Here is a 23,653-nt window from a genome sequence, read left to right as displayed (position 1 = left end):
CCCTAGCTAGCAAGACCAGTAGTCAGGAATGATGGGAATTGTAGTCCGAAAACAGCTGGAGGCACAAGGTTGGGAAAAAACTGCTCTAGAGGTTGCTGGACTACAGGTCTCATAATCCCTGACCATGGGCCATAATAGCTGGGGCTGATGGGAGCTGGAGTCCAACAACAACAAAAGGGCCACAGGTTGGGCCATCCGTTCACTGGGCATTTTTTAAATCCCAGTCACGACCTCCAAAGCAAGCAGAGAAACCGATTCCTCTGGTTTGTGGACAGTCATCCCAAAGCTTCAACCACTCACAGCAGTTACCAAAGAAACTCCATAAAGATAATTCCCTTTATTATTATTAATAATAATATTAAGGCCTCTGGGCCAGAGGCAGTACCACAGTGAACATGTTACAGTAGAAGCACCTGAGCAGGAAGGAATTCAAGGAGTCTGGGAAGTCCTTTACAGGAGATACTGAAGGTGGAAATGTTTCCTATGATAGTGGGCAGCTACAGTGCTGCAAGATTGATGAATAACACAGGCAGGCAAGGGGGTAGGAGGCTAGGAAATATCCACTCCAGTGCAATTGGACTCAGTGTTTCTAAAGAGGCATAGTGCTGTGAATATATATAATATGTGTGATACCTCTAGAAAACTTCACAAAATCACATTTACTTACAAAATGACTTAACAGAAGAACAAAGGAATCGGCTGCCCATGGGAACACTGCCTGAGTGTCAGCTTCCTGGCCTTAGCCCACCTGTGGGGAAACTGCCTCTCCACATGTTGCTGAACTACAACTCCCATCATCCCTGCCATTGGCGATGAACGCTGGGGCTCATGGGAGATGTAGGTCAGTAACATCTGGAGAGCCAAAATTTCCCCACCCCAGCATGGGACTTTAGTGTCTGCATAGGTATCTCCCTTTACCCTACCGCTGCTGGGAGACTAGCAAATGAAAAAGAAAAGTATGTGGAATGGTAAGAAGCGCAAAATAAGAAGTTACTTAAAGCTGCTTAATTTGCATGATTGACATTGGCCATCAAATCCATCTTTTGTCAGTGCATAATTGATGGAGATAGTTCAAAATCAACAGATACACACCCACCCCTGGCTTAACAAGTACCATGTCACATCCTGAAAATATTTTCAAGAAAACTTTGGGTGCATCTTAAGAGCTTTTCTCTGAAGTAGGCACTGATTCAGGAGCCTATGAAGAAAGAAAGCATTCTGGAAAGGGGATAAAGAAAGAAGAAACACCTCTCTCCATACGTTCCTCCCTTGCCTATGGAAAAAGGTCCCTGAAAAGATAGTTATGCTACAGTTTTAGGCAGAGTGCCTCACCCTGTCACAGCTCTCTCCTGTTGCTCAGGCAGGTGACAAAACATACCTGATGCTGTTCTCATAGAGCAAGGGAGCCAGTTTTGTAAAGTGCTTGTATCTGCCTTTCAAAACGTGGCAAAGAAAGATCCCGTAGGCAGTATGCAGTCTAAACGGAACTAGGAAAGAGGTGACATTGCGACTCTCTCTGTGGAAGGAGTCAAAGTTTCTAAGGTGGGAGGTCCATTTATGTATTCCTCGGAAAAGCAAGGGAGGGGAGGACTCTGCTCCCCCCCCCCCCCGGACCATGTTTCCCCAACTCCTTTAATTTTGCATAATATAGGTCACCTGCATAATTGAGGCAACCTCACCGCAGAATTAGCAAGGCCAAATGTGAAATACAATCCATTGGTAAAGCAGCAGTTTGGCTGATAGGATCAAGGTCTCTGTGGTGGATTCATCACACGGGAAAGTCTAAAACAGGGTCTCTAAAATACAACCCAGGCTCCACAGAAGGCAAGCCTTTCTCTTCTTTCTTTTAAAGCAACTTTCTAGCACTCATTGTTGGAGGTGTTGGCTATAAATACAAGAGAGCCCCATGGGTGGGAATCAGTGGTTCGGCTCTGTTTCCCTTTCATAGTGTTCAGTTTTCGATCCTTAAGGCCTGTTTCGTCCTCCAATACATTCCCAAGTCCCTGGCAAAAAAACCTGGAGGAAATTATTCAAAATTCTGAGAGGTCTCAAATGCTGTAGCTGGAAGAAAGCAAGTTAGGTCAGGTTTATATACGTACACATATATCTGCAAATGTGTCTACTGGGTTTTTTTTAACTCAGAATTTAGATTCTAGATACATGGGCTTAGTTTGGAGGATTGAGAACATGCCCCAGGCTGGCACATTCTTTCTCCCTTGCTTGTGATAATGTTGATTCATTGCCATTTGGTTTGCTATGATAACTGAATAAGGCAATCTGTGGACCAGCACTACTCTCCAAACAAAATTCTTTGAAACTGTCGCTCACTCAAACGTGACTTGCAGCTACCACTAAGCATAGGTTCCCCCCCCCCCCAGTTTCAGCATCATGGGAAACAATGGTTACAGCAAACGTGACATGGGGAAGTGAACTGGTACCTAAGCAGGGTGGGGAGGAGGGAAAGTCTGCAGCGTGTTGCTGATCTGGTTTGGAGGATCATCCAAAAGGAGGCAGCGGCTGTGAGAAGCAGTGTATACACCCTGAACAGATCCTGACTAAAGGCAGAGCATGCTAGAAAGAGGTGGCCTTTACTGTTCTATATGGGTGAAATCATAGCAGAAGTTTAAGTTGCTGGGGGGCTTTGGGATGGCTGGTGGAGCATCTGGGATGGGGATGTTCTCCAGATCCAGCAACCGCAGTTTGAGCTCCATAGACAGCAAGATGTCCAGGTCGCTCTGCGTCCATTCGCTCGCCATCTCTCGGCCCAGGAGCACGTTCAACCCATCGGTCCATAAGCAGAACTGAAGAACAAGGAAAAGGGGGTTTGCTCGTCGCATCATCCATTAACTCCTAAGCTCCAGCCTGTGCACTGAAGGAGGGGTTCTCACAAGCAGTTTCTGGCAGGAAGCTGGTGTGATCCAGCAGAGCACTAATATTCTCACTGTGCTATTTTCACGTTGCTGCAAAAGGGCAAAGCAAGGATCAGAGGGTTGTAGCCAATGCTAGCCCTTCTCAGAGTAGACCCATGGGTATGACTGCCTTAGGTTCATTCACTTCAATGAGCATATACTCTGAGTAAAGCTTAGTAAAGCCACTGAGTCACGGATATGTTTAACACAGGCATCCCCAAACTTCAGCCCGCCAGATGTTTTGGACTACAATTCCCATCATCCCTGACCACTGGTCCTGTTAGCTAGGGATCATGGGAGTTGTAGGTCAAAACATCTGGAGGGCCGCAGTTTGGGGATGCTACGCAGCTACAAAATGCTCTCTGGCTGGCATGGAGAGGAGCTGGGTAGATGGGAGGGGAAGTATAAAGGGATATTGCATAGAGCACAGCTGAGGGGAACTGTGAACAAGAGCACTTCATGCATCAGCATTTTCTTGCAGGTTCCACTTGATCCCTGCTCTATTGTAGAGAGAGACAAATACCCCATTCTGTTAAGATACAGGAGATCCTCTGCAGGATGCAGCTACTCACCTCATAGCGCGTAGGAGCAATGAAATTCAAATGTTCCCCAACATCATAGCTGATGGAAAAGGCAAGGTCTAGGAGATCCTGCAGGGAGGAAAGGTGGGAAGAGATGCCAGGCATTTTCAGTGATGCAGTTCCATCAAACCTTAGGGCAGAAGTCCGGGTCCCCACTCAGCAGAATTACTTACTAAATTTCTATTCTGGCCTTCCAACCAGACAACAAGACAGACATCAGACTTCAAAAAGTTAACACAATGCAGTTTTAAAAGTTAAAATAAAAACAACTTTAAAACATTCCAAAACAATTGGAAAACCATCAGAAACCCATAGGTCACTTGAAAATTTCTGAGGGTCTTGGACCATTTTTCTGCCTATTGTAGCAACTATAAAGCACTGTGCTAGATGCTGTATGCTTTTTCAATGTATTGTTACTGCTTTTTTATTTTATTATATTTTATTGTATTTTAATATATTACCATTTGAACTCCATTAAGAAATCAATATGAGTATTTAATGCTAACATGCAAGCATCAGGCTGGCCACTGTGAGAACAGGATGCTGGACTTGATGGGCCACTGGCCTGATCCAGCAGGACTCTTAAGTAACAGTAGGGGGGGGGGAGAAGGTAGCTTGCATACATGTGCACAATTCCCCTATTTATATATGTGAGAAGAGACTGACCTTGTTCTGTTTGCCAGAGCTCTTCTCCTTGGTTTGTGGGCATTCCCGGCCAGTAAGCAATGCTTTCATATCTGCCACAGGAACTTTGGGCAAAGAAGCACAAACAGATTAATACACCACCAGGCAACGAGGACAGATGTGCAGAGCTCAAACCAGGAGAACCACAGAATTCAGGAGCAGGGATAAGAATGTGCTCAATCCAAACCCTCCCACATGACCAACTAAGTTTGTCATTGGTATGAGCTTTCGGGTGCATGCACACTTTTCCTGCGACCAATTGCAGTCATTAACAGTCATCAACAGGTTTACCACTCCTATCAGCCAATCACCCATCCCCGCCACCCTTCTGAGTAATACCCCTCCCCACCCTGGTGACTTCTGTTTCAGTGTATCTGAAGAAGTGTGCATGCACACGAAAGCTAATACCTATGACAAACTTAGTTGGTCTCTAAGGTGCTGCTGGAAGGATTTTTTTAATTTTGTTTCGACTACGTTAGACCAACATGGCTACCTACCTGTAACCTCCCACATGAGTTTCTTTAAGCCAAGGGTGCAGTAGTGGTGGTGCTCCAGTCGTTGTTGGACTCCAATTCTTATCAGCTCCAGCCAGCATGGCCAGTGGTCATGAATGATAGAAACTGGAGTCCAGCAACATTTGGAGAGCCACAGGTCCCCCACCCCTGGTTTGCAGGCACCTGGATGAGCGTTTGGGGAGGATGCTTGACTAGATGGACCTTGGCAGGATGTCCTTGACCAGATGCCCCAAGGGAAGACTTGTTCTTCCTCTGTGAGGGTGGCAGCTTCTCCTTCCACCTCCAGGAGGGCTGCTTTTATATACTCCTTTAAGATCAACCTCGATGAGACCCTGCCTATGGGCCCACCATCAAGATGTATTAGGTTGATGCGCACTTTCAGATAAATGAACTATCATCTCAGCTCTTATATACTCAACTGAGCACTCTGTTCCGCAGGTGAGGTCCTCCTGCAGATGTCATCTGATCAGGGAGTCCATTCCACACAATATAGGAATCGGGCCTTAGGTGTTGTGTCACCTCCCCTTTGGAATCCCTCCTGCCTTTGAATATTAGACAGGAATCTGCTAAAGACCTCACTCAACAAGGCTTTTAAGTTGAGATGTTTCCTAGTCTGCATCCGTATTGGAATTGTTTTAATGATGTTTTTATCTCTTCGTGTTTGCTGCCCTTTGGTAGCATGGGCAGGATATAAATTGAATGAATGAATGAATGAATGAATGAATGTAGATAGATAGATAGATAGATAGATAGATAGATAGATAGATAGAGATAGGGTCTTTTCAGTGGTGGCCCCATATTTCTGAGATACCCACTTTAGGGATTCTTGGTTCTCATTCTTGCTTCAGTGGCTTCCCACCTTTGCTCTTGTGAGTGGCACAACAGAGGAAGCAAAGCAGCCTCAGAAGCCATCATGGGAGCAGGAATATTGAAGGTCAGATGTGACACACGGGACAGGTCTGCGTACCTTTCTCCGGCAGGCTCTCAATTGGCAGACTTTCTATGCCCTCTTCAACATCTCCATAGTGCAGAAATTTGTGGTTGGGAGAAAGGCGGCAGAACCAGAGCTTATCTAGCAAGAGAAAACAAGTCAAAGCATGGAGATTATGGCTACAAGAGCCCTTCCTGCAGTAGATCCAGTATGAGCTCCTTGCCTTCCAACTACCTGACTCACCTGTTTCCTAGTAGTCTCCTCTCCCATCAGAAGCCCAAGACACACAAGCTCCAGCTGCCCTTGCAATCCCTCAGTGGAGAACATGGCCTCCAGCCACTTACCCTGTCTCCGCCGGCTGCTAATTTTGCGGAAGAGCGTCCCTTCACAGAGGTGGAGGAGTCTCTGCTGTTGGATCAGCTTGAGAAGCTCAGGTTTCAGGCGCTCTCTCAATTCCCTGGGGCAAAAGCACAATGGGAGGAAGAGTAACACTGCCTAATATCACAAGGCCCCATGACCTTTCAACAGTCCTCCAGCCTCATCCCTACTACTGGAACGAGAACATTCTCTCTGTTCTGGCATTCCCAGAGAGCAGAACATCCTCCCATTCTGTTCCAGCACTGAACTGCAGGCAAAGCAATACTCTCCCCTAGAGGCTGCTGGGAGTTGTTGGACTACAACTCCCATCAGCCCCTACTAGCACAGCCAATGGTTTAAGGATGGTGGGAATTGTGGTCCACAACATCTGGAGAGTCACAGTTTCTCCACCCTTTGATTTAAGGCTGTAAGAATTAGAATCGCAAAGCCTGTAAGCCACATAGTCCAACATCCCTCTTGAGCAGGAAATCCAAAGCTAGAGCAGGGATTGATACCTTGAAGTATCTCTTCAGGCACCAGATATACTAAAAGTATTGATACATGGCACAAACATATAGCAAGGCCACCTTACTCACAGGACGGGCGCAGCTAGGATCTCCTCCTGGTGCATCCGCTCCGTCTGCCGAAGACGCAGGATCTCGCTGTAGTTTAGGCTATTCACTCGACTCTTGAAGAGCTCCAGCGAAGTGGGTCTTAGGGTGAGGATTCGGGTGATCTGCTCCCGAACCACCTGCATCACCTGCAGGGGCCAGGGATTCGTGCAATGGATGAGCAAATGGATATAGTGCCCTATCCCCACCGCCACCAAATTCCTCTCTCTCTCCTAAACTCTTGAAGCATGTTCATACAGCAAGTGCCCAAATTACAAAAGAAAGGCTTTTTGTAAACAGTAAACAGAATCAAGACACACTCTCATTCCCTGACTCTCATCTAGTTTGCGGGGGGAAATCATGCCAAATGTATCGATGTGCACGACTGCTGTGGCATTGTGAGTAGCTTTCGGCACATTTATGTGGAAAAGCAGCATAGAAATTGAAATAAATGAATAGTAGCCATCTAAAAACTATAGATAAGGAAGCCAGCCCCTCTCTGGGCTCTATGTAAGCACAGCACAGCATGGAGTACAGTGGAACCTCGGTTTATGAACACCTCAGTTTACGAATTTTCTGTTTACGAATGCCGCAGACCCATCTGGAACAGATTAATTCACTTTCCATTACTTTCAATGGGAAAGTTCGCTTCATGAACAGACTTCCGGAACCAATTACACCCATGCTTCGGGTTAAGTACGCTTCAGGTTGAGTACTTCGCAGACCCGTCTGGAACGGATTAATCCACTTTCCATTACTTTCAATGGGAAAGTTCGCTTCAGTTTATGAACAGACTTCCGGAACCAATTACACCCATGCTTCGGGTTAAGTACGCTTCAGGTTGAGTACTCCACAGACCCGTCTGGAACGGATTAATCCACTTTCCATTACTTTCAATGGGAAAGTTCGCTTCAGTTTATGAACGCTTCAGTTTATGAACAGACTTCCGGAACCAATTGTGTTCATAAACCGAGGTACCACTGTATTTCAATTCAGTGTCCAATGGTTTAAGACCAATATTTTGTCTTGGTTAACAGTCACCTACGAAAACTAACACTTTAAATTTGTTTAATGGGATTTTAAAATTTAAAATATGTATCTGGTAGAGCAGGATATAGTAATTCATTTTTGTTGTTGGGTCAGCTACTGGATTTTATGTAAGATTTGAAAAATGGTATTCTAGTTCAATTAGCTTTGGTTTTCATCTTATTTATCCTACGATATCATTGGGTATGTGTGGAACTGACGGTGAAGCTTATTGGGTGACAGCAAGCCAGACGCTCTCTATCAACCTAACTTGCCTCATAGAGTTGTTGTGAGGAAGATAAAATGGGTACACAGGAGAATAAAATGGTATTCACCTATACATATAAATTAGCACATGCACATTTGCATCCTGAGCCTGTGCCCCAAAGTCCCTGCTGCTAGGCCTCACCTTGTCAAAGTCTTCCTGTGTCGCACGCATCTCCTTCCAGGTCTTGTTCAACAACTGGATGCAGATGCAGAAGAGTTCCTCGAACAAGCTTTCTTGGCCAAAAAACATGGGGTAGAAGGCCTGGGCTGTCTCAGAGCCTGTCATAAAAGAGAAACACAATCCCTGGGTCTGTTTTTAAAAATCTCCTCCTCTCTCCTTTCTACTCCTCCAAATTCGATAACCATCCAAGAACTTCCATGGAGAGCTTCTCTCCCCATAATAGCATCTTCCCATTTCTCTCAGAGGTCTCGCAGAACAAGATGCGAGTGTCCTAAAGCAGAGCTTTCCAAACTTTTCATGTTGGTGACACACTTTTTTGACCAAGCATCATTTCGTGACGAAGTGATTCAGTTTTACTAGCAAACCAGAGATTGAACTAACCCCTTTCCAGCCCTGGAACGAGTGTGGGGAGCATTTGCATGACACACACACTGCAGCTGGCACACTAACATGTCATGACACACAGGTTGGAAAGCTCTGTCCTAAAGCATGCTCTCCAGGTTCTGCTGAACTCCAACTCCCATCAGCCCTTGCCAGCGTAGCCCAATGGTCAGGGATGATAGGAGCTGGAGCCTGACAACATATGAAAGGCCAGAAGTTCCTCACTGCTTCCCTAAGGGCTGTGGGGGGGGGGGTTAGGGGAGGAGAGCTCCCTCTGTCTTCCCAGAGCACCATATTTTTAAATGCCTACGTTCATTCTCTACAGCTAGACACCACTATAAATCCCTTTTCCATCCAGGGGGGCTTGTTAGTTACAGCTATGCAACTTGGTTGTTCGTCCCCCGTCCCCCCCATTTTTTAGGCCTAAGGAACAGGACACATCTCCAAGCCCAGGAATATGTGATCAGAACCAGAACCACGCTCACACATCCTTCCACACAAATCCACTCCTTTTTGCCCACACCATATTCTTTTTCAGCAATCTAGTTTAGGAAGAGAAAGCACTTTATAAAAGGCTGTTAAACAACTGCAAATCAGAAAGCCTTGCCAATTTGCCACAAAATGCTCCAAATACTACACGTAGACGCCAATCCACCTCCTGTCTATAGTACCAGCCCTACAGCAGAGGAGAAACATTTTCCTATGAAAAGCTGTGAATGCACTGGAACTGGGAGAAAGAAACCTTACTACCAGCTCAATGGCAGTGTGTGAATGCCGGCAGAGGGACCAGAGTCGCAAGGCACCCTGGGTTCAGAAATAGAGAAGGGAAGTACTAATACTCACAAGGCTCCCCCACATGAAGGATCTCACAGAGCATGAAGCAGAGCTGGATGCTACTCCGGGCAAATGGGCACTCGTGCTTATCTTCTCGGCTGCTGTTCTCAAGAATGAACTGAGAGGAAAAGGGAGAATGTCACAATCTCCTCAGGCCTGCAAGAGTCTCAAAAGCAAGCTCAGGGAGGCAATATTATATTATATTATATTATATTATATTATATTAGGCGCATCTCAAACCTGGAGCCAGCCCCATCCCAAGCACATGGCTGCTACTGATTCCTGAAATTCTGCTATAAGTTAAGGGGTGAGGGGGGGGGGGAGGACCAATGTCACAAAGCATACAAGCTCTTCCATTACCCTGCTGTAGGCACTTGGGAAGTGTCTGGAGAAATAGACCATGCTGTCTAGAGCAAGGAGCCCTGGTGGGCTGCGCTGCAAATCCAGGGCAGGGTTAGTGTTGTTCTGAAAAAGAAAGACATAACGCAATATTAGGGCTGCTTAGATTGGTGAGGGAGGGGAGGAGACACACACAAAAAAACAACCCAGAAGACACAATAAAGAGGCAGTGTCTCAAAATGCTGAGGGGCGGAGGGCTCTCCTTCACTGCCAGGCCCTGACAAGCTGACTTAGAGATGAGTAGCAGTACTACAAGTCTGGCTGGGCCTAGGCACCATGGCAGAAAATAAAATGCTGGCATGACCCAGCTGCCTAGGGTTGTCTGAAGAGCTGGGCCAAAAACTTATAAAAGCGGGGGCCGTGGAGGGCATTGCAGTTGCCAGCAATCCCAGCCAAGGTGGAAGCCAAGCTAAGGAGGTGTCTGAAGAGTGACGAAGACATGAAATTTAGTCTCTTTGACTGGCTTGCTGGGTCAGTGGTGGGCCCTGCTTTGGTTCTGGAGCCCTGGCAGCTGCCCAAGGATGTGAGGTGCCGACACAGGCGATGCCACCCTCTCAACAAAACTTGCCCTGTGGTACTTTGAATACTTGCTGTGCTCTCTCTCTTCTTGTGCCATATAATCTACACTGGGCATGGAGGCCCAAAATGACCCTCTAGGCCCCTCTGTCAGGACATCTGAACTGTCACCCAGGCCACAGCCCTTCCCTGGCCCTCCTTGAGCCCTTTTGCCAAGCTGAAATGTGTTTCTGAACAGTGTGACAATGGCTCCTGCTTGCCTCAAAGGAGTGTCTAGAAACCTCTGATTTCTGCAAAGCTGGCGAGTAGTCAGCTGTCCTGAAGTAAGAGCCACAGCTACTGGCCCCCGTACACATTTGCCTCTGGCCCCGTCAGCCCCTGGCACATGGCCCCCAAAAGGTTCCCCACAAGGGAATGCGACCCTTGAGCTGAAAAGGGTCCTCCACCCTCTGAAGAACTTACCACAAAGCCCAGCTTGCGGAACTCCTTGGCACAAAGGGAGTGCCGGCGCTCAGTGTTGGAGCTGCTGGCATAGGATTCGTTCTCGGAGACAAAGGCTGCATGGCGCAGGGACTGCAGGAGCTCCCTCTGATCCTGCACAGAGAATATCAGCAGGGTTTGCCTTATTAGCTGGAGAGGCTGGGGAATGAGCCTGGCACCTTTTGCAAGCTTGCATTTAAGCACCGGCCTGGCAGGCATGGGTGACAAGGTGACATAGGCATACAGGAGAATGGAGCTCTCCACCCCTTCTCAGCCAGCCCCCAAAAGGGTTACAATTTCTGTGGGGCTTAATAAAAGGTGCTAAAACTCCACTCCACTGAGAGTTGAACTGCTTGTGTGACAATGAAGGTGTAGTTCTGCTGTGGAAGAGTTTTTCCCTCCCACAAATTTCCAATCTGGGGTGAGCGTGGCGGGGGGGGGGGGTGTTTGGCTAGTGGGAATGTACTGAAGTGCTGATCGGGGTTTGCACAACAAGTGTGTTTTCAGCAGGCAACAAAATATCAGAACTGACAGATTTCAAGAGGAAGAGTGTTCCAAAGTTCTGGGGTTGCTAAGCTAAAAGACATAGCGAGCATCGGAAACTAAACTAAATACAAGGTAACTGTGGGACCAGTCAGGAGGGCTTCTCCAGATGATCGCAGCAATCTGGGACCAACGACCCTAGGCCATCAAACTTTGGGGCAATACAATGAAGTTGAGAGGCAAGCCACGAAAGTGAGGAAAAGGGAGCAGACCTGTAAATAGGGGTCCATAGGGGTCCTCATCTTCTGCTCCAGGAGGTTCAGCGTGAGAGACTGCAGCACATAGAGGTAGTGAGCCATCTCATCCCCAATGGGCTCAGAGGCATGGATGATGTTCTAAGGACAGAGCACAGCAGAGTTACCTGCACTGTCCTCCCTCCCTCCCTCCCACCCCTTATCCCCTGATGCAATATTCCAACTTCTCACAGCAGAGCTCAGTGGGGACAAGGGGTGCCATCCACCAAGGCAAAACGGGCAGAAGAGAAGCCACAGAAGAAGGGGAGAAAGCTAGAGTGAGGACCCAGAGAAATCAGGCCAGTCAGTCAAAATGTAAGAGCAGGGATGGGAAGCCCCAGGCCTGGGCGCCTCTCTATCCGGTCCTTAGGACTCCCCCGGGCTTCCCCAGCTGCACCATCACAGGCCCAGCTCCTAACCCTCCTTATCTGCCTGAACTATGTCTTCAAGCTCTTGCTTGCCTAGGGTGGGGGCTAGAGAGGGGTGTGCATAGAAAGCAGCCTGTTGCGCAAAGGCAACAATTCCCGTTTGTTGCCCCACCCACTTTTGCCTCTGGCCCTGCCGGCCACTGGCACGCGGCCCCTGGGAGGTTGCAGCCCTCTGGCTGAAAAAGCTTCTCCATCCCCGTGCCTGAGAAGTTGGCACACAGGTGAGAAAGCGCAACGCTTATGACGAGGAAATCAATGCACACACCCCACCGCCAGCCACTTGCATGCTTTCACCTTGTGGATAAATTGCCGGAGGTTCTTCCTCCCCAGATACTCCAGCATGCCCTGGAAAGAGAAAGGAGTCAGGGGGTCAGGCCCAAAACAAACTTCCCACCCCACCTTTCTTTCAGCTATGTGCACAGGTCCCCAGCACATCTGGGCAAGCATCCAAGTTCCAGTTTCTTGCACCAGGTAGCAAAATTCCCCACCCACAGACTACTTGGCACCTGTGTCAATTCAGAAGCTCCCCGTGCATTCCCTAAGCAGGCTGCAGGACAATGGTGGTAATTCATGGCCTGCTAGCCCTCTGCCAAGATCACGCACCTCTTTGCTCTCCAGCCTGACACCAATGCAAAGATGTTCTAAGAGGCTCAGGAAAGGAGGAGCTCTCTTTCCTGAACCTTGGAGACCATCTTGCAATAGTGCTGCACCAAAGGGAGAAGAGGCCCTTTCCCATCTAACAGCCGTGCTGGGCTAAGAAGAGAGGCTCCTTTCCTCCAAGAGCAGTGATGCCACAGGGAAGTAAAATGATGTGGAAGGTAACACCGCCCCCCACTCTCTGCTGATCAGCAAAAGAACAACGGGCTGTCTGAATGTCTGTGTGCATCTACTGTATGTATGGAAAGTAGCATGTTTGTTGTGTGTATGCAAATAAGTGAGCGAGCATCGGTCACCTTGGCCAAGCCCACCACGGGCATGCAAACCCACCCCCCGGGGGGGATGGACAATCTTCAATGAGGCCCTTGGGTTTCAAAAGGTTAGTCACACCTGCTCTAACCGCCCTCCCTCCCTCCCCACTAATGGTCCAGAATTTAGCACATCCACAATAACTGTACACCTAGGAGAAAGCACACATGCACTGGCTAAAGGTCTGCTTGGGAGAGACTAGGAGACCCTGGGAATGAGGGTGTTACCTTTCCACCACCCCCAATATTTGTTGTCACAGCTAGAGGGGGCTCTACCATCTCCTACAGGAAGGGAATCTCCTACACCAACACCACTGGCTAAGGACTACCTGCTCCTCCTCTTGCCCTTCTGGGGCCAACAGATCTCCCTTACCCTCCTGTCGGGCTCTTTGGCATTGAGGAGCAGAGCAATAAGAAGAGCCATGGCTTTCAGCTGCAGCTGCTGGTTCGTTCTAGAGGAAAAGGAAAAAATAGCATTGTTCAAATGCTGGAGGAGACTGGATCTCAGCCGCACCCCCTGTGTGCTGCACCAAAGGTCCCTCATGTATATTCATGCTGAAGGCATGAAAAGTTTAGTTATTTGCAAGACACAGGTGCTGAAACCTACAGACAAGTGCTTGTCATACTGTTAACTAGGCACACAAGGACAGACTTCCTAAAGCTGCCTCTGGCAACCTGGCACCTTCCAGGTGTTCTGGACTCCCAACTCCCATCAGCTTCAGCCAGCACAGCTTGTATGGGAGTCCCAAACATCTGGAGGATAACCAGGTGGTGGATGGCTGTGCTTAAAGAGACACTGGAGGCCTTGATGGGAAGATTGCTTTTATACCGACATCTGAGCAATAAAATGGAGAAGAGTAGAAATAGAAGGAAAAAAATGGCACCTGTACGGAGGAAAACTAAATTGGTGGTGGTTTGTTCTGGGCTTACACTTGCAAAAGGCCAATGAGACGATCCAGAGTCACTTGTTGCTTGACCAGCTCAAAGAGAGAATGGCTGGTTGGCACCATGTTCTCCAAGATGGCCAATGAAATCTGCTGGATTGAGGCATCCATCGGGACTATGTTGACATAGCTCACGATCTGCAGCCAGGGAACAGGATTGGACAGAATCATAAGTCTGGGAGGGGCCAAAGCCCCAGCCTCACCTACGTTTTTCCTGGCATCTCCCATTGAATACTGGAAACTGTAGTTTTGCAAGGGTGCAGATAATTGATTTTATTTACTTATCTAGATCCCAATTATTTCCAGAACCAGGACTCAAGACAGCTGACAAAATTTAAAATTAACACAAATTGTATTGTAGAATATCCCAGGAAGATCCACAATTCCTAGGATGTATTGGAGCAGGGCCAACCCACTCCCCAAGGTAGCACCCCGCCCACCACCTCCACTGACAGTGCAGAAACAATGGCAGCATCAGCGCTGACTTCTTGTGAGATCTCACAAGATCTCGACGAAATCTCATGAGATCTCGCCAGAACCTGCCACCATCATCATCATCACCACCACTTTACGCCATGCAACCTAGGTAAGGGATGCTTTGGTGTGAGTGGTGCAGCGGCAGGGCAAGGCAGCACTTCCCATTTCGTCTCGAGTGGAAAAAGGGGAAGCGCCACCCCTGCATTGAAGGCACTCTTTTCTTTAAAAAGGAAACATACCCTGTGTGGGGACTTGCATAGAAATGCTATATAGCAGAGCACCCTAGGTTCAGTCCTTAACATCAGAGCCAGCTCCAGATGTGCACAGATCCTTGGCATGCCACCTCAGCTACAGTTAAGGATACTGTGAGTTATAGCTCTGTGAGTGGGGAACTACAGTCTCAGGATTCTTTGGCAGAAGTCATGTGCTTTAAATGTGTGTTGGGTGTGCTTCAAAAGTATGGTGTGGATATGCCCAAAGCCCTTGAGCTTGTTTCCAATGGGTTGCAAAAACAAGATGAGCTGTCAGATAGGTAACCTTGCCTTTTTGATGAATGCCGGACTGAGAGTCTCCCAGGAAACGAAATCGTGCTCCATCAGCTCCACGAAGGCCTTCAGAGCATAGGCTAGAATCTCCCCTATACTGGAGCAACAGACAGCAAACAGGGTAAGAGAGCCCCAGAGAGGCCACCCAGGAGGGCCAAAGCGTAGCTGGAACAGAGACCCCCAGAAACGACAGGAAGGATGCATTAGAGACACCTAGAAAGGAAGAGGGGGGCAGAGAGAAAGAGAAAGGAAGACAAAAGAGAAAAGGAGAGAGAAGGAGAGCAAGAGGTGACGAGAAAGAAGTTCTGTATAAGCTCAAATTCCTAGAAAAGGCCAAGGGAGAACTTCAGAAACCACAAGCAGGTGGTGAAAGGCTCAGAAAACCTCAACCTCTGCCCCCAGAAACCCCAAATTTGGCAGGCTTCCTTTTTTTGTTTTTAACATAACTTCTCCAGGTGTAGATGGTCTATCACACAGCCATCTTGACTAGCTGCAGCCTGTACAGAGTTCTCTAGCCAACTCTACGGCTTTAATCTTTCCTGTTTCCAAACTTCATCGTCTCCCTAAGTCTGTTCTTTTATTCCTCCAGCACCCCAAACTGCAGCTGGGTGGGTAGTTGGGGAATCCTGATTGCGAGTGCAGTTGAAGGAGTGCTACTTTAACCCTTCCCCGAACACAATGATCCCAATGAAAATCCACCCCACCTCCTCCACCAAGCTAGCTACATTTGGGGCTGGAAAAAAGGACTTCCCAGTTGACTATAAAATGCAACTTGGATTCCAGAAGTCTGAAAGCACAGTTGGATGCTGTTAAATCATCTACAGGTTTCTGGGTTACAAGATATAGTCCTTCTCAATGCATGAGACCTGCTAGCTGCAAACCAAACCACTGACTGCTGAGAAGGATTCCCCTCGGCCTAGCTATAGAAATGGTGATATGACAGGCATGGAGGAATATGAGGCCCTCCATATGCCCTATGATTCCATCTCCTATCAGCCCCAGCCAGCATGGCCAAAGTTCAGGGATGGGTGGGGGCTGGAGTCCTACCACATCTGGAAGACCACAGGTTCCTCATCCGTGTGTTATACACTGGCAAATCCTTTATGAAGGCATTCCGCATAAGAGAGCCTCAGAGTTGGCCAGAAAGAAGCATCAGCTGCAGCCAAAGTGCAACACTTTGTGTTTTCACGGGGAAAGCCCTGTCTCCATGACAGCATCTGCAGGATGGTCCCAGGAGGTCCCAGGGAGAGCCACTGCCGGTCAGTGAAGACAGTACTGAGTTAGTTGGACCAACGGCCTGACTTGGTACAAGGCAGCTTCCTACAGGTGAAACTCGGAAAATTAGAATATTGTTGAAAAGTGCATTTATTTCAGTAACACAATTTAAAAGGGGAAAGCAATATATGAGATAGATGCATGGCATGCAAAGCAAGATATGTCAAGCCTTTATTTGTTGTAATTGTAATAATTTATCATTAGGTGGGTCAATTAAAAATGGAATGTAATTAATGAAATGTCAAGCGATGCTTATTTTTGTTTATTTTTGTATTAGTGTAACTATTTGTTTTATTACTGTGGAATTTCCAAAAGAAAGCATTTGTAAAAAATTAAAAGAAAAATAAAAAATAATAAGTTGCATTACTGAAATAAATGCACTTTTCGACGATATTCTAATTTTCTGAGTTTCACCTGTATGTTCCCCTCTGAAGTTTTGGGGTCTCTGAAGCTTCCTTCCCCCCCCCCTCGGAGACTCACTTGTTATCTTCTTCCACAATGAGGAAGAGCTGGTTGAGGCCGTTTCTGCTAATGAACTCCTGGGCAAAGGCGACGTCTCGGGAGAGGCCTGCCAGCTTCTTCAAAGACTCAGACTTCACGTCCACGTTGTTACTTTGAATCCCACCATGTAGCTTTGCTGCCTCTTGGTCCTGCCAAGCAGAATTTTTGGCTTTTTAATTTTAGACAAATCCAAACAGCAGACACATTTGGAATACCATGCACCATTCCAGGTTCCTCATCTCAGTGTGAAAAAAGAAGAAGAAAGAAAGAAAAACTGAGACAGCAAACTGTTAAAGGGCTTTCCTTACAGAAAAGGCAAAAATATTTGTGGCCCTTGATTTTGCCTTGTTTTTATTGACTTATGTTCTTCTGCTGGTTTTTGTCGCAGTTACATACTATATTTTGGTATTTCTAGGGCTGGATGTTTGTGGGGCTTTTCTGCTGACCTTTAAATGTTTTATTGCATTCTGATCATATTTTAATTCTAAATCTCATCGGGAGGAGTTTTCTTCTGCTATAATGGCAGTATAAAAATGTTTTTAAACAGAGCAAATCAACAGAACAGATTTAGGAAAAGGTGAAAAACACAACTCAGGTGAGGAGGAGACATCTGAAACATGCTTTTAAAAATCATGCAAGATAAAAGTAGATATGCAGAACAAGTGAGAACTGCAACAAAATGTTAAAGCATGGAACACTCCTGTTGAGTGTGCCGGCCAGACCTCCATGCCCTCCTCTAGAGTATGCCATTATATTTCCCTTTCCACTTGCTCTCCCATTCTCACACTACACCAACCAGCAATTCAGTCCATCAGCATTCTAGGGCTTGATCCTGACTAGACTGTTTCCTGTGCCCCCACCCTCACCACTTGCTTGGAGCTATTCCTCCTACAGACCTTTGGTCCTTCTGCAAATCTAAATGACACCTCCCTTGGGTGTGGGTGGCTGGGTGGTGTCACTTGGTTATTGTGTAAGCAACATCAAACACAATCTGAACATCAGAAACAGATGGAAGTATTGCACTTCCTTCTTTATACCAGAGTTGGTGTAAAGGAGCAGTTAACCTTTTTCAGGCCAAGGGCAGCATGGATGCACGGTCAACCCTCTGAGAGCTGCCCATCAAAGTGGGCATGGCACAGTTATCTAGGGACCACAGTTATCTCATTGTGCATTTTTCATCTTAACAATTGCATAACTGAGCCTACCGGAGCAGTGGTCAGTTGCAGGATGCTCCCGTTCTTAATCTCCCCGCGATTCTGGCAAAAACAAGAAAAGTAAATGGTTGCACAATCAAAATTTGGCACAGAATACAGAATCAAGCTGGGGGCAACCACTAGGAAAGAAGACCAATGATATAAGTCAAATGTACTCACCGATTCTGTGATGTATGCTTGCTGCCCGTCCACATACTGCAGAGCGTAACGCTCCGAATTATTCAAGTTCCACCTGTATTAGAGACCACCCGTCAGAGTTCTGCCACGGCAAGGATCACAGAAGCACCTGCATCTCCCCAGGCAAATGTGACCAACTCTAAATGACATATTCCCATCCCACAAGGAGGCAAAATGCTTGTGATGGACAGATCAATTTCTACAGTATTCAGTTCAACATTGGGGGGGGGGTGGTAACCTAAGCTTGTGTGTTTTTTTTAAGAGCAGCAACACTGTTTGCTTTTTTGAATGTCAATAAAAATGGTGCCTGATTAACTGGGCAGCAGATTCTTTTTAATTTAAACTGCAGTTACCAATCATCATTTCAGGAGCCACCACAAAGAAGAGGGAACGACTCTTCCAAGTGGATGCCACCTAGGACAAATGCAGGCATCACCAATAACCTAAGAAGGTAAGCACCTTGCTTCAGACCTGCCAAGGGCCCATCAGGTCCAGCATCCTGTTCTCACGATGACCAACCTGGTGCCTATGGGAAGCCCCAAAGAAGGGAGCTGAGTGCCCCTCTGCTCTCCTCACACACGATTCCCAAGCCACTAACATCCAGAGGCATACTGTCCCTAACAACAAAGGTAGTACTGTTTTTACCTATATGCAAATTGATGAAAAGGTAGATTGATAGACTAATACTCAAATGATTTCAGCTTTCTTTAAACAGAGAAAAGCCCTTTAAAAGAAAAAGAAAGCTACCCTCTATTTATTCACACTTTTAAGAAGTGTTTAGGGCTGCGTGTGAACTGCCCTAAATTGAATTCAATTCTATGCCAAAATCAGTTGAATTCTGAAGCTTCCATAAATCACGAATATTGAAACTCATTGTGCAATTTTGTAAAACATATGTTTTGCTCCATTTATTCTGCAGTGTTTATACATATATTCTGGTTTTGCTAATCATGAACAAAGCCAAAGAGCTTTGTAAAGCACTACTCACTGTGTGGTAGCAAAAATCATCCGTCTTGTGGCGCCTTAGCAGATTTATTATGGCCTACATTTTGCAGACCAGAGTCCAAACTGAAAAGTTATCCTATCATAAGTTTGGCAGCCTTTAAGGAGCAACAAGATTCTACTTTGCTTACATAGGACACAGAAGCTCCATCATTGGACTCTGGAAATCTTATTCAGTTACCACTCCAGCAACAGACATCTAACCAGGCTTTGTTCACAAACACACTTTCAAGCATATCTTTGCAACCATCTCTAGCACATTAAGTTATTTAAAAGTAAAAGGGAATGCCTGCAGCCAGAGATTGAGGAAGCCGAATCCTGCAGCCAATGTCCCATTTTGGGCTTAGACAGAATTGTGGTGCATGTGCACACATGCAATCTTGAGCGTATCTCAACAGAGTTGAAGATATTACTCATGCATAAAGCTGGAAAGAGTTAACAAAGTTAAAGCTCAACATGTTCATAGAAAACTATGGCAGATTTTTGCAGACATTTATGGAGTGTGGCTTTCTAGCTGGAAAAGGTCTGCGGAAGAAGTCGGCAGTTCACTCCTTGCCCTCTAAACTGCTCTAATTCAAGGTGAAGGTGGAAAGCAGAGGCTACTCACGCGTCGCAGACCTCTTTCACAACTGCCGACAGTGGTTTGGCCTGCAATTAAAAGCACACGGCACATGGAGACCAGATTCCGTACACAGGGGAAACAAAACCATTACCATCTATCTATCTATAAATGTAAACTGGGTATTTTCCTTCGTCTCCAATGTTCAACAAAACCGCTTGACCGATTGAGGTGAAATTTTGACACAACATCACATGCGAATGTCCGAAGGATATAGGAAAGTTTGCTAATACAGATGTCACACCTCCGCCAGGTAAAAAAAAACACCAAACCCTGTTCCAAAACACACCACTAAGCCAAAAGTGCATGCTGGGAAAAGAACCAGGTTATAAACCAGCACCCTCTAGTGGTGGCTACACTGGTACTGCACCTATAAAACCTTCTCTCTCAACAGCACCTCAGCTCCCGTTTACATACTAAGCCGAAGCCTTTACAAACTAGGTCGAATGGAGGTACTGACTCGCCTGGGTGAGGGTTGGGGGGTTGGTGGAGTAGGGGACAGGATAGGTCAGGACACGGTGGGACCAGTCACAGGGATGAGCCGGGGTGGGGGGAGAAGGGGGCATGATACGTCGTGGGTCAGGACAGAGGAGGGGATCACAGGGATGAACCACAGCAACGCATGGCAGGGCCAGCTAGTTCTAGATAAAATATGCCCAGAAGGATCCCAACCTGGACATGGCCCTGCTTTGTAGAGCACTTAGGGTAACAGTTAAGCCAGGAACCCCTTCCTAGGACAAAACACAGATTGGTAAGGCAGCAAGGTATTCACCTGATTAAGCTCAATGAGCTGGGGGATGGCGCCCATCATCTGGACAGCAATTTTCACGACATCTTTGGAGGGCGGCATGGTGCTGCCTCACCTGCTCCCACCTGAGAGAGGAACACAGGAGTTAAGAAGGCCAACAGAGAAGTAGCCACAAGAAGAATCCTCCGGAATCCCCTGCCACTGACAGCGAGGAAGCCTATTTAGGAACCAGAAGCTCATTTTGCATATTTGCTGCTGGGTTCTCAAAGCTTTGTAACAGGGATGGGGAATTGCAGGGCCAGATCCCAAACGTGGCCCTCCACACCTTTCAGTCTGGCCCATGAGACTCTCCCCAGGCCACAAACACTCATCGGTTTTGTTCACACCCTCCTTGAGTGTGCGATCCAGCGCCTGGCTGAAATGCGTCCTTGAACTCTGATAATGGCTCTTGCTTGCCTGGATGGAGGATAGAGACGGGTGGGTTAACAGGTGTAGATCCTAGCCTACTTCACAAAGGCAAAAATTCATATCAATTGCTCCAACCACTTTTGCCTGTGGCTCCACCTACCAAAGGTGGCTTGGAAGGAAATGCATCCCTTGGACTGAAGTTTCCAACCCCTGGTTTATAACACCCAGGGCAGAACTTTCGAGGCAGATGTTCAGGGATTCACTGAGCAGAACAGGAACATGAAGCTGCCTTAAAATGAGTCGGACTATTGGTCCATCCAGCTTAGTATTGTCTACACTGATTGGTAGCAGCTCTCCAGGGTTTCAGGCAGGGAGTCTCTCCCAGCCCTACCTGAGATGCCAAGGATGGAGCTTAGAACCTTCTGCACGCAAACCAGGTGCTCTACCATTGAGCTATGAGAATGAACAAGAGAACCTCCAAACACAGCAAGGTTGTCTTCCCACATTTTAAAGCTGGTGAAGTAAAAGCACAAGGCACTTTGCACTTGCTCAGGCTCCAAAAAATACCCCAACTCTCAGGCTATCCCTTGATTCTCCCAGTATTTTGACTCTGCACCAGTCCTGATATAAGTACCATTCACTGGCTACATATCAACAGCACTATAATCAGCTAATGGAATCCAGTTAGTCTAATGGCTATCAGCCTATGACAATGCGAAGACGAGGTTTTTCCCTGGACCACCAGTGTTGTTGAATGCCCTTCTTGCTGAAATTTGAGAGGCCCAATCGGTGTTGGCATTCCACTGGATCCTGAAGACATGCCTGCTTCAACAAGCATTCCCCTGAACTGAACTTGTGATTTAAGTGTTTTAACTGAAATACTTTAAAAATTATAATTGTGCATCTTAATTATGGATATTTTAATGCCACAACACATTTGTCCTTGTGCGTTTTAATCATGTATTGATCTTACACTGTACGTGTAAACCACTCGGAGGCCATTGTTGCATATAAGCGGCATATAAATTAATAAGAAATAAACCACAATTGGATCCATCAGGATTTTGCATTTCAACAGTCATTTTGTAGACATATCTGCAACACTTACCAGATAGCATTAAAACCTCTACAGCTTAATCTAAGTCCTTAGAGATCTTTACCTCAGGAGAAGTGGAAGAGAGAAAATATTCCTTGAAGGATGGTGGACAAAAATATATAGAACATATAACTTTTTTGGAGCTGATATCATAAGGAGAAATAAATTTCGAAATGGAACCAAATCACCCCTGACTCCAATACTCCGGAAACCAGTAATTAGCCTCTTAACCCTTTTGTCCCAAAGTCAAAATTCCTCTCTCTGGAACTTTGAGCACAACATGCAGCTACTCGGATCTGGCAGGATTTTGCAAAGCTTCCCCCGCACCGTCTCGCCGCCTGCAGATCCCCCACTTCCCCCCCCCCGTCCGTCGATCCCTACGGGGGTACGATCGGATGGACCCTCCCCCCTGCTTCGCTTTCATCCTCTGCCCTCCAAACTGTGGCTGCCTCCCTTCGTCCCCAAACGAGGGGTGGAGACATACCCGCCGCGGGAGAGAGGAAAGGGACGGCGGCCCGGATGAACCACGCCGCCCGCCCCCTCCGGGAAAAGAAGGCGCCCTGCAGAGATCAGCCCCAGCCTGGCTCCTGCAAGGGACCGGCGCGCACCTCCGCAAGCAGGTGCCCTTGATGGGGTCCCCGGAGGACAAGCCAAGGAAGGCTCGTCCGGGCGCTTGCCGTCTCCTTCGCCTCCTCCTCCCGTCTCGTCTTCCGATCTTCGCCGCCAGAACGCGCTGGCCCGGCCTCCTCCTGCTCAACTCTCGGTAGTTCCGGGGCGGTGGCTGCCCCCCCCCCCAACCACGGGTGCGGAGGAGGAAGGCGAGCGTCCCCGCCCCTGGGGAGGGCTAGGAAGTCCGGAACCCTCCAGTGCCGTCCAACACGCCGGGGCGCCCCCGGCCGGCGGCGCGCAGCCCATCACCGGATTCTCATGTCCCCAGACGCCTCGCTTCCCGGCCCCTCTCCTGCAAATGCCGTCGCGGCACCGGCTTCGTGTAAAAGTGGGAAAGCTTCTCCCAGTTTCCAGCAAAAAGGTTCCAGGGTGCCGCATTTCTGCACGTCGGGGGTGCGGGCGTGAAGAGGTTGCCGTCGAAAAGAGGTTGCCGTCGAAAGGGGAGCGGGGCTTGGCAAAATCAAAAAGGTGGTGGCCATGATCCCAGCCTCCATCAGTGGTTAAGTGGCAATGATTCCTCTCCTTCCGGGCTTGGTGGTCCGGGATTTCTAAAAGTCAGCATGGTTTCGGATGGACGGTACCCAGAGCAAGATGCTCCATAACCGTTTGGTCTCTAGCTCTGAGCAGCAATCTGCCATCAGGATAAGGCTCTGCGGGCGGCAGAAGCCTCTGGGCAAGAGTCCCCAAACCCCAAATGTCCCCAAATGTGCAAGGCAATGCACATTACCTTTGGGGTAGTCGCAGTGGCGTAGCGGGGGGGGGGTGGCCCTGGGTGCACCGATCAGAGGGGCATGAACCAGGTGCGCGCACGCACGCACACACACACCCAGAGAGACCCCTCTCAAGCCCTGCCGGAGGGGGCAGTTGGCCAGCAGCTCTGGCAGAGAGGGGAGAGTAGGCAGCAATGCTGCCATCCACTCTTCTGGACTGGAGCGCATGAGTGTGCCCCTGCCGCAGCGGGCTCCCTCTATGCCATGCCATCTTCGGGGGCACACCCCACATGGCTGACCTGGGTGCTATTTAGATAAGTTCCACCACTGGGTAGCCAGCATGTTCACTCAGCAACATCTGCACTGACTTGGTCACGTCCACAGAATGGAAGATAGCAGAATGCTCAAGGATGTGGTCTAGGGGAGC

The 23,653-nt window shown here is 47.8% G+C and overlaps 1 protein-coding gene across 5 annotated transcripts; it reads right to left on the bottom strand.

Moving 5' to 3' along the window:
- Positions 1 to 322: 322 nt before the first annotated feature.
- ELMO3 (engulfment and cell motility 3) lies at positions 323 to 22,680 on the bottom strand. 5 transcript variants are annotated; one of them, XM_035119517.3, is made up of 21 exons: positions 22,456 to 22,680; positions 20,368 to 20,468; positions 19,584 to 19,624; positions 17,957 to 18,029; positions 17,789 to 17,839; positions 16,563 to 16,732; positions 14,805 to 14,904; positions 13,772 to 13,923; positions 13,215 to 13,293; positions 12,171 to 12,221; positions 11,428 to 11,550; positions 10,655 to 10,786; positions 9,638 to 9,742; positions 9,287 to 9,395; positions 8,024 to 8,160; positions 6,574 to 6,737; positions 5,965 to 6,077; positions 5,657 to 5,761; positions 4,157 to 4,239; positions 3,482 to 3,559; positions 323 to 2,801 (listed from the first exon to the last, which is right to left on the bottom strand). In XM_035119517.3, the coding sequence occupies exons 2-21, from the start codon at positions 20,443 to 20,445 to the stop codon at positions 2,589 to 2,591; spliced, it is 2,157 nt and encodes a 718-aa protein (XP_034975408.1). In that variant the 5' UTR covers positions 20,446 to 20,468; positions 22,456 to 22,680; the 3' UTR covers positions 323 to 2,588. The 5 variants fall into 5 exon arrangements, with proteins under 5 accessions (XP_034975408.1, XP_034975405.1, XP_088527194.1 ...); XM_035119514.3 differs by having other exon boundaries at positions 22,332 to 22,627; XM_088671068.1 differs by lacking the exon at positions 22,456 to 22,680 and adding an exon at positions 21,912 to 21,934.
- Positions 22,681 to 23,653: the final 973 nt, after the last annotated feature.

This window comes from Zootoca vivipara, chromosome 6, assembly GCF_965207765.1.
Source record: "Zootoca vivipara chromosome 6, rZooViv2.hap1.1, whole genome shotgun sequence".
Classification (NCBI taxonomy): Eukaryota; Metazoa; Chordata; class Lepidosauria; order Squamata; family Lacertidae; genus Zootoca; species Zootoca vivipara.
The sequence above is the reverse complement of the archived record's forward strand: the minus strand, read 5'-3'. Positions and strand labels throughout refer to the sequence as shown.